A 16,026-nucleotide genomic window follows, 5' to 3' on the forward strand; every position below is an offset into this window, starting at 1 on the left:
TTCTGACTGCTGCTTTGGAGCAATGCAAGAATAACCTCTGCCTTTGACTGTTTCACAGCAAAAGGCTCAGGGGGAAAAATGAAGAGCAAGACACTGCTCCTTAAACCTGTCTAAACATAATATACACAAAGCGTGTTTATCTAAAGCAATCCACTATGTTAGTCTTATTTGATATCGTAATCTTAATTTTTCTGCCACACTAATACTTTAATTTGCAGGCTCTTAAGGCTGCTCATATTTTGCTTAGAATGAATACCCATGTGTATTTTACTGTATGGAGCTGAAGCGGAGAAGAGCAAGTACAATTATTTGTTTGCTTGCTGCACTCAGTAGTTCTTGTTCACTTTCAGAGGATGATTCTCAGCAAATGCACGTATATATTTTACATTATTCCAATGCACTCACTTTGTAACAAACCAACAAGATACGAAAAGCATACACACACACATAGAGCAATATTCAAAACATATCAAAAGACTCTCCAACAACGGAATGCAGACCTGGCAAAGTCTTCAATATCATCTGCTATACTGCTAGAAGATTTTTTTTCTGTCTTTCCTCAAAATTAAAATTAATTTCACTTATGTAATGAAGTTAAGCTACTACCGGAATGAAAATTCACATTTGGTCAGAGGGATTATGAAAGAAAAATTAAACAGAGACCATCCTCCTTACTCCTTGTCCTTGCATTTCTCGGAGGAGCTGTGGTGTGGTCTAGCTCACCATGCCAGACAAACAGCCAGGGCCTAACACAATCAGAACTAAAGGAGCTAGCCAAATTCTGCTCCTTTCTTTGTGGTCAGCTCAGAGAATGAATAAACTATGCTTATTACATAAATTTGCCATGAGAAGCTAATAATGAATAATTGAAATCAGAATAGAAATAATTAAGTATCAATAAACTACAGCTGCAAGTTATGTTCTACAATGCACTGATTTATTCACACATTCCTTATAGAAAAAATCTAGTTATTTTCTCTGAGTGTAATGCAGGTAACTTTTTATTAAATGGTCTCTGGTAGCGGGCACAATAGTAAAATTAAAAGCAGCAACATAACCAGAATATTTTAGCTATTAATCACCACTGACCTACCATATTCCATACCATGAACATCATCATGGTACAGAACACATTTTTCTGTGCTGTGTATCGTGCCTTTGCAGGTAGCAACACCTTCACTGGATGTGAGGAACCTGCACATAGATGTACGTTTGCACAGCACATACAAATGCAACATTCATATTTATGTAAGTGCACAGCCGCACCGGCTGCACCCAAGTCTGAGCACATGTCTATTCATCTATTTGTAGAACCATGATGGCGGTATTTTGAGGTGTGCTCTCCCTAAGTGACATTTCTTTTCCAAACCGAATGTGACAGAAGGTGGCAAAAGAAATGAAGACGTGACAGAAACCAAGGCAGCAAGTGGCTGGGGGCAGGGTGCTGCTGCTCTCTGCTGGCCACAGCCCAGGCTGCTGCTGCCTTAGCACTGGCTGAACGGGAAGGGAAAGGCGACAGAAACACAAGCTCTTTTTGTTTGGACTCAGCCACCATTTTTGAATGGCATTGATACACTAAACAAACTTAATACCCGTCTGCTCTGACAGGTCTTTATTAGGAAAAAAGTTACGATGCACGGCAGTGTACTGGAATCGCCGCTAAGAGGAACTGTAAGCAGGACAGCCGCAGGACGGCTAGCTTGGCCATCCTCTAACCCACTCCCCTGCCCAGAGCAGGATCCACCAGAACAAGGGGCTCAGGGAAAGGAAAGCCTCTTACATACTCCTTTAACACACAGCTACAAGGATATTTTTCCCAGTTTCCTTCAAGATAATTTTGCATTTCCTTCTATTAATCTTTAACAGAAAGATAAAAACTTTTATGTTGGGGGTCACATTCTTTCTGTGACAAAGTTTGTAAAACCCTCACAAGGTCACAACTTTTCTCCACATTTGGCCAAAACAAAAAAATACATGACGACCAAGAGAAAGTTCTTCCTTCAGCTCTCTTATCTGCACTGATACGGTACTGAGCCCACCAGCTAAACTACCATCAATACTTAAGCCTATTTCTAAAAGTTACTGTTGGCTTTTTTCCCCCATCTCTACCAGCTCTGTGATGCTGTCAGCTGCGCATTAGTTTTCAAAATGGTCAGTCCAAGTCCACCAAACTGAAAAAATGAGGCACATTAACAGGATATTAAGAACTGACTCTTGCACTGTTCTACTCCCATAGTGAAGTTCCTTAAAATTTTTACATGGCACTAGCTTTTCCTAGTACATGTCATATGGCACTCCATTTGCTCTTCAGAATAATAAAATTAATGCTATAATGTAAAAATTACTCAATAACAATTTGAAATCCAAGTTACTTCTTATTGTGAGATACCGATTCAGAGAAAGAGATCATTCCTACTTCAAAAAGGAACCCCCCCCGCATCTCAAAATATTTAAGGTGCTTCCCACTTGTGCAATAACAACCTGAGTAGAGAAAAATCATCCTCTGCCTCCAGAGATCAACGTGCAGGCTCACCATCCTGCTATTGCTCTAATACCTGAACAACTCTTACATTATGATATTACCAGAAGGGTCTACTTACCAGAGTTCTTAATATGAGCATTTGCTCATTGCTCAGATTGGAAAGTAGCCAGTTGTAACATCCATATACACACACTGTCAAGTTTTGTGTTGAATGAACACACGTTTACATACCATGGCTTATACACTTTATCTATACATTGACATATGGTGCTCATGAACAGCTAATGAGTGCTTTTAACAAGTTACTAAGTGATGAATTCAAATGGAACTATCTGTAAATATTTCATTGCTTAATATTCAAGGACTTTTGAAATTATGTTTTGTGATTTAGGAATCAGCTAAGCTCAGCTCATTAATATATTCTGGCATTAAACACTTAAAAGTCTTTCTCAAACTGTAATTATTTTTTAGCATTGAAATTACTTCGGCTCCATCTATATCTATTTGTATATATATTTCAGTAATACTTTTTCTGAACTGTCACAGCAACAGTTATCAAAGTAAAATAAACTCAAGCTGTAGCTCCACCTTCAGCAACATTTGCACGAGTGCATAAAGCATGCCCAACGTGGTGGGTGGGAAGAGGTAAAAAACAAATCAATGCCAGTTCCATTCCTTAAAGTTAGCACAAAACAAAAAGGGTGAGACTTGCTTTTGATTGATATAGATCGCAGGCTGGTTTCTTGTCTACCCATCAATACTACAAATTAACAGAACCTATATAATTGAGCAAATATTCCTGATTCTGTGAAATGCTGCTGAAGTCAGATTTTAAATAAACTGAACCTGAAAAAAAACCCTAACAGCAGAATGCATGTGAAGAGGCAGGTAGCATTACGAACAGTAACATTAATGGGAAACGATATTCAGAGAGGTATGGAAGAGATTGTGTTGGTTGATATTAAAAATAAATTCCCCTCTTTCTAGATAGGTAGTAATATATCTGGTGCATATTCTCCAGGTTCGGTAAGAACTAGAGGTTAAGACACTGAAAGCAGTACAGAGTTAAGAGACAGTGAAGAGGAAGCTTAAAAGCATTAGACTCCAGCAAGGAAAACCACAACAACTGAAAGCAGAAAATAGAAAAAAACATAAGTAAAATGTGGTTTCAAAATATAACTCTAGATACCACCTGCACTGGAAGCTGCACAACAATGCTGAATGCAGCTGATACTTTTTGTTCAAGGACAGTGAACTCCTAGGACTGACCCAAGGCCAGGCAAAGCTAGTTTATGTCTTTATTAAAATTTCACACAGCTTTGAATAATAACCTTTCCGTTACAATGATGAAGAATTCCCATATTTCATTCAATTATTTATGGAAATAAATGTTTCAGGTACTGCACTAAAAACAAACTGATACACAACTTACCTTTTCAGATGCTTCAGAAGCAAGCAGATTAGTGGCAAGAGTCTGTAGTTTCTGATGTGCCACGTTTTTCAGAGCAGCCAGACTACGCCTAGTCATTGCCTGTTTCAGGTTGACGGCAGGATGGCTCAGGGAGTCCACAGCTGCTGGGACTGCCTCGTCACAGGCATTCAGAATTTCCACTGCTGTTATTCCCATCACACACCTGTCCAGCGCACCTGCAAATATTTTGAAAAGCATGGAGCTTAAGCAGAAGCAGTTCAGAATGTCCAAAGTATCTCAAGTACAACAATGGTGAAAATAATTTACACCACAGGATGCAATGCATAAAACTTTGTTGTGTTAACAGCTATTTTTAGAACTAATATTCCTAAAGGCACAGAATTTCCCTAAATTTCCATGAAGTTGAAGTCTGTAAGGAAAAAAAGACATTAACAAAAAATCAAGACTAGTTTAAAAAACCCAGGATGTGATTCTGTACTGACCAGAGAGCAATGACTACAGTTGCTTAACATTTTTAGCAGATGGCTGTTTTCAATCATTTTTAAATCCCTTTCTCACCCAACTACCTGCATGGATTAAGTTTTCCACGATGTATCTCAGGTTCCTCTTTGCTTCCTAGAGCTTGAATCAAAACCCATTCTCATCTAGTTTTCACAATAAGCTGAAAATAATATTCAGACATTATCGTAGGTTTGTGGGTTTTTTTAACCACAAAACTACAGTGAGTTAAGGAGTTAAAAGGTAATTACATAATGCATATATTCTGATGCTTTTTTTACCCTCACTGTCTTCCTTTCAAATATCACAGATTTTTCTCCAACAAAGCTGTTTATATTTTATTCCATGTTGTCCATTCTGTTGACTCATTTTCAGTTTCTTCTAAATTAAGCATTAGTCCCTTTTTTAAAAACACAACAAAACCAAGCAAACAACAAAACAAACAATACAAAACAACAGACAAACACTTTCTTCACTCTGCAGATGATGAAAATATTGTAGATCCAAGGTGCTGCACTTCTACACCAATCTTTCAGGAAAATTGCTGGGGAAGCACAGTTACTAATACACTGAGAGGACGCTCTAAGTGCAGGCCAGTATCTTAATTGGTTTCTCTGAAGATGATTAGGAAAACATGTAGGAGGAGAAACAGCCACAGCAAGCTATACTTCTCCAAAACTAAATGAGTTATTCCAAATACTGAAATATGTATTTTAAAAAATTATACATAATCTACAGATTTTTGAGAATGTGGAAAGTGTGCAAAAAATTTGAAACTCTTCTCTCAGATGCAACTTACACAAAACTATAACCATATATATAAAATTGTTTAATCAATGTCTTTGAACTTAACCTTACCAGTGTCCATTTGCCAAACGTACACAGACCCATCTGAACATCCTACCACGAGGTAATCATCGGAAGGCCTCCATTTTATTACTTGAATAGGGAAAAGGTGACGGGATGCCAACATGATGCATTTTTTTTCCCGCAGACTCAGAAGACCTACTGAATGATCACTGGCAACAGAGCAAATACAGTGCTGGACTCTTGCCTAGTAAAAGGAAAAAAAAAAAAAAGAAGAAATCTTAATCATAATGCAGAGTTTGTGTTTAATAATCTCTCATTCACTGGACCAAGCATGGTGATCAACAACCTATTTTATAAACAAAAGCTAGGCACACAAATCTATGGTTAAACCCACTGAGGTCACTAGAAACAGAATTGCACTTGCAGAAATTCTCTTGAATCCAGCCTCTTGCAGATCATAAAGAGCAAACAAGTGTTAAAACCTGTTTTGCTGATCAAAGAAGAGAAACCATGGAAAATCAATGTCATTTAGTTCATTCAATTCTACTCATCCAAGTTATGAGATACAAAATCGCCTTTAAAATCCATGGCCTACCACATTCGCCAACACCTGAGAAAGACTGCTTCCACGTCATGGAAATCCTCTCTCACTGTTAATGCTGTATTAAAATGCTAAGCATTTCCCTAGCTACCTAGGTTTTAATATCCACTTTTTCCACAATTTTTATCCTGTACGTAGCATACATGATGCAAAAAAAGCCAAGATTAACAGAACAATTAAGCTCTTTTTAAGTGTCTGCAAGAGTTATGCATTGGGTCAGTGCTACCTTCTCAGTGTTTCATATTTCACTCACATTGTCATGGATTTGAGGAACCGTACCATTTACGGAAAACGCAAAACAGGTTATCAGACATATTATGTAAAACTTACACTACAGTTTTCTGGTGGAACTAGAAGTTGTGTAATTTCTCCCCCATGTACACAGAAGATATGTTTCATCTCTCCAGAAAATACATCCCATAGGATGACTGAGAAATCCACACCACCTGAGATCAAATACCTTTGATCATAACGAGAAGAAACCTGATGAGGGTACAGCAAACATGTAATTTTGTTTCGATGGCCTCTGAGAGTCCGGTGAGGTGGCCAACCTGAGGAATGGGGGAAAGGGGGAAAAGACAAGAAGAAGAAAAAGATGTAATTCAGTAATGATCCAAAACACTGTTCTTGATTTAACCAAAAAAAAAAAAAAATACAGGCATACGGCATTTTTTGACAGAAGCTCTTAGAGGATTAGACATATATTTTGAAGTGTTCATATTTTTTCTTACTGGACATGGACCAAATAATTCCTTTTGCCTTACTGTACAAAGTCACTTTAAAGTAATTCAGTTGTCTTAAAAGTCTCCTCTCCCCAAAAACATTCCAGAAAAAAAATACTTTAAAAGGCCACAAAGGTGTGAAAAAGTAAACTCCCTTCCCCCTCAAACACTAATTTATCCAGGGTTATAACCAAGAGGACCAGAACCAGCAAAATTGCATAATCTTACTCTGCACTGGCCACAACAGCAACATGCAGGTCTGCAGTGTTATGCATTTGGTGCCTGTGCAGAATAAGTTAATGGCATCAAATTTAAATTTAAAAAGGAAAATAATTTTTGTGAACACAAAGCAAGAATGGAGAGACTTCTGTTCACTGAGATCAAATACATCAGTCATATCATTCTCATTGTAAGGTGTTAACTACAGCAAAAGATACTGAGAAAACCCTGTCTTTTCAGATGGCAAATTTAACAAAATGGGCCAGTAAATTAAATATCATGATCAAGTATTCTATGCAATATCTGCATGATGTAGTGGAACTTTTTTCCTCTACATGATTATGCTTTCTAGCAAGCAGAGCAAACTTTAAGTAGAATACATACAGGCACTTCTGTGTTTTTATGAGTGTAGGAATCACCAATGCTTATTTGTGGAATAATGTATCAGCTTCAAGGCAATTCAACTTCACATGAAGAAAAAGACAATATTTGTAGAAAGTTATACAAAGTAACTCATATAATGGAAACAGCACAACCAACAGCCTTGTATATAACTGACAAGCTCGTATGTGTATTTCCAGAAAAATATTTACATGATTTAGCAACACTTAGAAACATCAAAACCCAAATATTTTTTTGCAGCTATGATCACAAAAGTATCAAAACAACAACATCTGGAACAGAAATATACAAGAGCAGGCCAACCTATAGCAGGCAACTAACTACACAATATAGAAGAAGGAATTCTCTGTTAGATGTATGATTTTCCCAAGGAGCTCTTCACAGGCACACTAATAACCCAGCTGAGCACAGTGCCCAGGATGATTCTGAAGAGACAGGAGATGTCCCTCACCATATCTTTGCTACTGCATCTTAAAAACCCAGGAGAAATATTCAAGCCTTTCCCTGTTGTGGCAGTTTGACCCTGGCTGGAGGCCAGGTGCCCACCAAAGCTGCTCCATCACCACCCTCCTCGGCTGGGCAGGGAAGAGAAAACGTAACAAAAGGCTCCCAGGTCAATATAAAGACTGGGTTAGATAACTCTCAGCAATCGCCATCACAGGCAAAATAAACTAATTTCCCCAAGTCAAGTGTACTACCAATCAAATCCATTAGGATAACGAGAAATAAAACCAAACCTTAAAAAAACCCCACAGTTAAGACCTTCTTCCCAGGCTTAGCTTCACTCCCCATTTTTTCTCCCTCCTCCTGCCAGCAGTGCAGGGGGACGGGGAATGGGGTTTATGGTCAGTTCATGACATACTGTATCTCCTGCTCCTTCCTCCTAATTGATGCAAGCTGGCTTACTTAGGTTTCTCGTTACATAATCAAGCATCAGAATTGTTAAGAAAACTGTTATATGAATTCTATCTGTAAAAGGACTTAATGCTCACTTTGTGAATCTATTTCTTACTTCACGGTATCTCATGACAGGTGCACAGGGTAATCCAACTGTGCTTTTCAAAAGCTTACTTGCATACCTCTCCTGAGCATATGCTCTCCTTGCAGCAGCTGAACTACAGCAGTTTGTGTTGCTGGCACAATAACAATGCTTCCATCTTCACGTCCACAAACCAAACGCCCATGTGCTGGGATATACACGCTGGCTGTAACTTTAAGTGGTTCATTGATGTTTGGTATTAAGCTTAGTTGGTCTATAATCCCAGCAGGGCGAGGAGTAAGTTTATCAAAAGCTTCCTGGAGGGATATTGAAGTTGTTGTTTGCAGCCCTGTTTAAAAAGAAAAGAAGGAAGGGGTGAGGTGAGAGGAGGATTAAAAATAAAAATAAAAAAAAAAAAATCAAGAACAGACGTTATAAATGCTTTTCTGAAAAGATCTTGAAGTTTAAATACACCGTATCACAACACTTTGAACAAAGTAAAAGGCACATACTGGAGATAAATTCACTAACTACGTAAGTGAAGCTACAGCAACACATGAAAACGGTATATGTGGAAACTAGAAAAATACATGATTTAAGCTACAAGAAGAAGTTGCACAAGCAGACAGCAATGGCCACAGCTAGCATTTGGAATGAAGCAGTCAAAGCTAAAAAACCTGAAAAATATTCAGAGTAAATTAATTTTTTCATAAATGATCAAACGCTTAATTTACTATAACTCTTACAAGAAGCTAACAATTAAAAAAACCCAAACAACTTCATGGATCTGTAGGAAAAGCAGCAGCACTTAATCCAGTAACAAAATGCGTAACAAAAAAACTAGACACCCCCATTAAAAGACTTGCAACAAGACTGACAATTAAGTATACCTTTTGCACTACCTTGCTGTTCAAGAGTATCAGGCACACTCCAAATACACAGTCTCCCTGAAGAGTCTCCTTGGATTAACAGTTTATAGGAAAACTCCCTATGTCCACAGAAGAATCGAGTAACTGGAGGACATATTAGCAGCTGTTAAAAAAGATAAATTAACAACTTCTGAATACACGTAAACCATGTACTAACCTCAAAATTTACTTTCCCCACATAATCCACTGTACTTTACAAAGAAGCAGGACAAAAACTAGCTACTTCATGCTTTATCTTTCTTACAGGACAAAGAATAAGTACAGCAATACTAATCAGAAGAAACTGTGGTTACTTAGAAAATAAGGTTTAGGGGAGAGGAAAAAAGATTTTTGTATATATTTGGTTTTGTTCTAAATATTCATATTTAGAATAATTTTTATATGTGTGTGTGCATATTCTAAAATTGTTAACATTCTAACTGCAAAGGTGAGCTGAAATTACACTACTCAGTGAGGAACATGGTCCACAACAGAAGCAAAAAAGTTTTAGTATCTATTGACAACATAAAGAAAAAAAAAAAGAAATAGTTAAGTGTTTCAATATCCAAATTTGGCAACAGATTAAACTGTTAAGATAAAAAAAGTGTTTCCTACAATAGTCTTGTAATAATAGCATTTATAAATCAGACAGTTGCTCATAGGTAGAAGTGCTAGATACATCATACAGCAGTCCTAGATGTATTAGTTTATAGCAGATACAGTTCACAGCATGATATAAAAATGAAGCACAGCTCAAAAAAGACCTTGTCTACAAAATCTTGTTTTCTTTACTTTGGAAGGATTTAAACTTTCCAATTCAAAGCTGTGATTCCAAAGGCTCTTGCTCAGCTACTGCCTAATTACAATGCACATCATGAGTTGACTTCTAATTCTCCAGGTACTGATGAAAGATAAACTGTCAGTACATAGAAACTGAAGTTTCACTTGACCAGAGACTAACCTCTGTATTTATCAGACAAAACAGCAGAGAAATCGCACCGTCTACTCTAGGAAAAGAAGAAATCCTAAAAGCCTAACTTTGGAAAAGAAGAACTGGTCATCATGTATGCATGTTTCAATTCTCTAAAGGAGAAACACAGTTCATAAAAAAACTCATTAAAAATATATTTTACCTGTTTATCTGCTCTGTCCAACACACTGTACAATAAAGGTGGAATTAAATTTTCTACTGCTTTCCCCACATCTCTGCGAAATGAATCACTAGCTGGTAGACAGCTAGGGTTTAAGAGAAAGGAGTAAAAATCCTTGTATTAGTAGAGTGACTGACTACAGCACTAGCTAACTAAGTAATACTAAGCAAAATCAACCCCCAAGCCCTTAAACATTACATTTTATCCAGTTGTTATACAGTGTATAGCACAATTGTTACTCTAATTTTAATGTACAGGATATGCTTTGTCAATTAATAACTGCTCCAAACGTGTCAAGCTCATTCCCCCCACACATTCAGAACTGAAGGAAAAAAGAATGAAGGAAACCTGGCTTTAGGTCTGTTTTGGACTTCAATACATCTGGCCTCAGACTCACCCAAAACACACCAGACCCAAGGATTCCTCTGACAGATCACAAGATAGATCTGCTCGCATCCTTGTACTCTAATCACATAAGAGGGTGAGAAAGGAGTTCTCGCATGATTTATGTGAGAATATTCAAGAATCTCCAAGACAAAACCGCATCTCCACCCAGAACAAAGAGGTGTTTGCATGTCATCAGGATATCAGAAGAAAAGCTTTTGATTTTACTTTGGTTATTCTACATTTATTTAACCTCTTGGATATCTAATTTTAAATAAATTTTATTTTTTCACATTTACGTGCACAAACTCAGCTGTTTATGCCTTCCCTTAATGGTCTAAAAAAGTACTCTGTCAGAATAATACAATCATCATTTACATTCCACTCCATATAGCAAAAATAATTTCTTCCTTATCTGGACATCATTAAGGTAATACTTGAATTATATTTTAATTTATGACACTTTTTCCACAGCAAAACACACCTCTTCCCAACACTCAGCTCCATTAGGAAGTGAAAAAGAGTTAGTGTCATATCAGAAAATAGCGAAGCAATCTTGGCTGAGGCAATCTAAGTTACTAAGCATTCCTTCAATGTCATACATTTAGGGGACACACTTTAAAATATGCTCACAGAATACTGGTTTTTGCAACATCCATATGCTCTTGTAACAAAACAAAAAGCCAAAGACACTCAGTATTTCTTCACAGTTGCTCATGGTTTTATCTCAAAAAATAAATGGGAGTATCTCATTGTTGAGTACCTGGCTGGTAATTTATATATGAAGCTTTGTCCATCTTCTGTCCATACAATCACTTTATCAGCTGACACAAAGTCACCACCAGTCCAGGTCTGATCGTTTTCACTGGGGACTGAACATAAGAGGGAATAATCTCCAGCATCAAAAACCTGAAAAGAAACAGACAAGTCTGTTGTCATTAACCAATTACAGATTAAAATGCCCAGACAGCAGCTAATTTCAGTTTCAATGTAGACATGTTAAAAGGACTTAGAGCATCTTGATCTAAAGGTCTTACTAGCAATTTAATTAAATCAGCTTCTACTGTGAAAAGTGAAAAGCAGCCAGGTGTTGTTCAGCTAGCTTGCCTTACCCTCCAGTATTTGGAACACACTACCAGCAACGACCGCTGGGTAAACGCACAGAAAGAAATGCTTTGACAGTTTTGACAATAAATAGGTTTTGACTCCTCTTCAAATACTGGTGTTGTATCCTAAAAACAAACAAACACACACAACATTAACTGCTTTTAATTTCAAATTACAAATCTGAAATTAAATGGTGCCATTATTACCTTCTGTAATAACATCATCTTCAAGAAAGGCATTTCTATGGTTTTAAATTTGCTCAAGTCATGAGCTTGTCAGTGTTTTATTTCGATACTCCTATGGGCATATCACATCTTAAATTCCATCTTCCCTGTGACAGTCAAGTCAGCAGACTCTGTCACAAATACAAGAGTAGCAAATGTGCAGAAAAGCAGAACTGAAGAAGTGATAGGTAAGAAATTGGCTTGTAGAGGCAGACAAAAATGACGCTGACAGAAGGTTATCACTTTCATTTAGAGAACATATGTACATAGCCATAATCAGGTGCAAGTAGTGACCAGCACAGCAGTGGAGGCAGAGTGCCAGACTGCTGAATACACAAGACTTCCCTTCCTCATTCCACTAGCATGCTCACACCTCAAAGTTTTCAGCTGTAGACTGACCCCTGGCCAGAGGTTAAGATTCAGTCACTGCTGACCATGTTCTTCTGACGTTCAATCTAGTACTCTCAGATAGCATGGGTTCTTAACCATTTGGCCAAACGCCCTCCACCGAGTGCCAGTACCAGACTGATCTATGACATCGATGCTGTACCTTAATTCATCTGGGCCCACCTCAATGCAAAATTTTCTCTTCTGGTTGTACTGACGGTGGTCGCTGCTAACCTGTCCAGATCCAGAACACACATGAACTAGCTGCCAAACTAATCCTCATTTTGACTGACTGTCCCTCTTCCCTGTGACTTGGGATACGTACCTTGAAGGAAGGAGGGACAACCATGCCATTCATCATCTGAACAGTTTAGCTGACAGTTGTAAAAACCTGGCTGAAACAATGGAAGGCTGCAGATGCCCTGCTGCAGGTATGAACAGGAGACTTACAGAGAGCCCTCTGCAATGCCAGTCACTTCAACAGATTTCACAGAGCCCTCCACTTTCATAATAAATTACCTTATCGTGACAGGGCAGACAAAAATCAGGATAGCCAGGCAATTAAGGCAGAAGTGGGGACTCAGATGTCCTAGATCACAGCTCTTTACTCTGTTACAGATCTCTGGGATTTTCCTGAAATGTTATTTCCTTGTCTTCAAGACGCGAAATAAGCATTCTGTCCTACACAGAAACCATTTAAGTGCTCAGTGTGACAGCAACCTGCATCTGAAACTAAGAGTCTCTACAAAGAGCAACATACAGATGGAAATTAGATAACAAGGAAATACCCAGCTGATTTTTTTTTTCCCTGCTCAAATTGGACTTAGGAACATGACAGAGACCATGTGATGGAAAAGGGACTATGCTGTTTCATAAGACACCAGAAGGCCAACATCTAAGGAAAAACCAAACACTTGTAGCAGATCTTATTCTATTATTCCTTGTAAGAAGATCTGCAAGAGCATGTGGTATCCTCTTTCGTCACTTAAGTCTACAAATTCACCAGCTGGACAGATTAGTGGTGCCTATTTAGTATCATCACTGTCAGTGAATTACCCTGCATCCAGACATCAGCTGAAACTAAGCAGATTCAGCCCACAGTTCATTCTTTCAAGGTTCCCCATACCCCAAAGTACACTAGACTGTGATAAGCTCCTGTTTAGTTACGCCTTTGCATTTCTTACTTTTATAATAGCCAATACTCTTCACTGGTGCTTTTTTTTTTTTTTTAAAGTGTAACTGTTAAATGTGATGTTAGCTATATGACAAGGGTTTCCAGAAAATTCTTTGAGAGCAAACAATTTTGTCAAGTTTGAAACTATGAAACAAAGAAACAAGAATACCACCTCTGTCCCCTGATGGGGTTAAAAGCAAGGTCTTCCAAGCTAATGCAAATCATATTGCTTTTGCATTATAAATATCCTGGAAATAAACAAGTTCATCAAAAAATAGTTCATTTACATAACACAAGGTTATTTTCCATAGTTGCTGAACATCTATAGTAAGGTGTATCTTTTACAAGAGGTTTCTGTGAATACCTAATTTGCGACGAGACATGTAGCAAATCTCCTTTAAGACTTTTATTCCTTAGTACACAGGAAGGCAAGAACTGCCAAATAACAGGGAGCTATAGCAATCCCTAATAATGAATATTTGTAAAAAAACTATTCCTGGCTCAGCAGACCCTTCAGGCATCTTTCCATCTCACTTATCTTTCTCAAAGAAAATGCCAAATTGAATAATAAATTTTAACAATAAATACTAAATTTAATAACAATATACTATGATATAATAAACTATAATGAAAATTGTTAAAAGCACAGATATTTTAAGAGCATAAGAAATGCAGTTGGAGAACTTAATCTTAAAAAAAATGAAGTACTGTGATAAAGTAATTTCTATAATGCCACCACCACATTAAAAGGCACACACTTCCCCTATGCAGTACAGGGCAAACTTTCACTCTGACTTATTTCTTCTATCTGTACTATACACAGTCAACTTGTATTTAGCAGCAGCATCTCTTTCAACTAGCAACTACTTATACTGCAAACTCTTGCATAGGTAAGTTCTGCCTGTACTGAATAAAGTTATGCATGCAGTACAGCATCCGTATCAGTTTGGAAAGTTACACATTAGTGCAGCAATCTCTGTTACTAAATGCTCTTTGGAACTCAAAACTCCTGTGGAAGGTAGTACAAGATGACTTCATGAAAGAATAGGACTTTTAAAAAGGAGAGAAAAATTAAAAGAAAAACATTTGTGTATTAACAAGAACATTTGTATATTAATACAAATCATTACATGGTACAAGTTAAAAAAAGGATCTGTAGAATTCTGAGATTATTCTACTCTTAATTTTGAAATTAATTCTGAGTCAAACATGAGAAAGATTAGGAGTTCTGCTGATAACCTGAAGAATCAGTAAAGCAGGATTAAAGTTGATTTTCAAATGGCAAAGAGGAAGAAAACTGTAATACCATTAGGTAAGTAGCTGAAAGAACAGGGAACAGAATTACTAGAAGTTCCTCCTTCATCTCAACAGGAAATATCATTAATTCAGAAGCCTTTGTTTACCTGCATCCGACTAACTTCAGAGGTTATTATCCATACTTTCAGGATGCCTGTCACTGAAACTGCTACAACAGTATCCTCTGGGGAAAAACAAACATTAGGCTGATGAGTACAAGGACATCTTCATTTTGTGGCGTATTTGTGCATATCTGAGTACAAAAATATACTGAGAGTACCTCAACATTGTAAGTTTACCAAAACATTCCTGAAGTGTTTGCTTCAGAATCAAACATTTATCTGCAAAGTGGTATTCCAGAAGCACATATGCATACATATACACAGATTCCATGGCTGTGTTTACATCTCTCAATTAATACTCAGGGCTCAAATTAAATGGGGAGGAAGGGAAGTCACAGTTGCTTCTAGTACTGCTATCAGACGTTGCAGGTTGTCCCATCACTCTGCCCCAAAGGCAAGGTGTTACTCTCTCAGAAAGAGAGATTTGTTGCTTATTCCTAGCTGTTTGCCCACACCAGCCTGTAAGGATGCTGAAGTTTAAAGGGAAGCACACTCCAGTTGTACAGCTGCCCACACATCTCTTGGCTGCGGGCTCCCAAAGGGCATCTTTGCAAAATTACTCCATGAGAGTTATTACCTTCACAAAAAATCGAAGTGTATCAAGTGCTAGCTGAACTTCCTAGACATTCCTGTTCCTACCAGACAAGTCTGGTGTGAGACCAAAATCCAGGGAGTAACTTCTTGATTACAATGTTAAAAGCGATTACAAAACAAAAAATAAAAATAAAGGTAGTATCAGGAAACACTACCAGATTTCACTTCCAGTTATTTCAGCAACTTAGATGATGTGGGGAGAGCAATGCAGCTTTCCCACTCCAGGATGCTGGGAACACCCAGTTTACAACTGCTGTGAGCCTAACTAGAGATAGAAGCCTCTCCTTTTATTAGGATCTTCCTTAGCGTTCCCTAAACCTCTTAGGAATTATAGTCTCCACAACAGTAAAACCTGAATGAGACACCCCTCTGCCTCAGCCGCCAGAATTTAAAGCCTAGCAAACTAACACAAAGTAGCAGAGCAAAACAGAGTGTGGACAGGTATCACCGCAAACCATGTCAACTAATTCACCACTGAACACAAGCCTACTTGGCATACCTCTCCACTATACTGACTGTCATCACTTTCAGAAG

General features: G+C 37.7%; 1 protein-coding gene across 3 annotated transcripts in view; it reads right to left on the minus strand.

The window, feature by feature from the left end:
* The window catches only part of WDR7 (WD repeat domain 7), a 143,816-nt gene that overhangs the window by 107,253 nt on the left and 20,537 nt on the right, over nucleotides 1-16,026 (minus strand). For all 3 annotated transcript variants that reach the window (XM_080371915.1, XM_080371914.1, XM_080371913.1), the window contains exons 6-14: nucleotides 14,884-14,960; nucleotides 11,701-11,820; nucleotides 11,352-11,497; nucleotides 10,187-10,289; nucleotides 9,036-9,177; nucleotides 8,246-8,494; nucleotides 6,154-6,374; nucleotides 5,271-5,466; nucleotides 3,915-4,129 (exon numbers count right to left, since the gene is read on the minus strand). In XM_080371915.1, coding sequence (XP_080228041.1) covers nucleotides 3,915-4,129; nucleotides 5,271-5,466; nucleotides 6,154-6,374; nucleotides 8,246-8,494; nucleotides 9,036-9,177; nucleotides 10,187-10,289; nucleotides 11,352-11,497; nucleotides 11,701-11,820; nucleotides 14,884-14,960 — 1,469 coding nt within the window. The remainder of the gene's footprint in view (nucleotides 1-3,914; nucleotides 4,130-5,270; nucleotides 5,467-6,153; nucleotides 6,375-8,245; nucleotides 8,495-9,035; nucleotides 9,178-10,186; nucleotides 10,290-11,351; nucleotides 11,498-11,700; nucleotides 11,821-14,883; nucleotides 14,961-16,026) is intronic.

This window comes from Falco punctatus (assembly GCF_963210335.1).
Source record: "Falco punctatus genome assembly, chromosome: Z".
NCBI lineage: Eukaryota > Metazoa > Chordata > Aves > Falconiformes > Falconidae > Falco > Falco punctatus.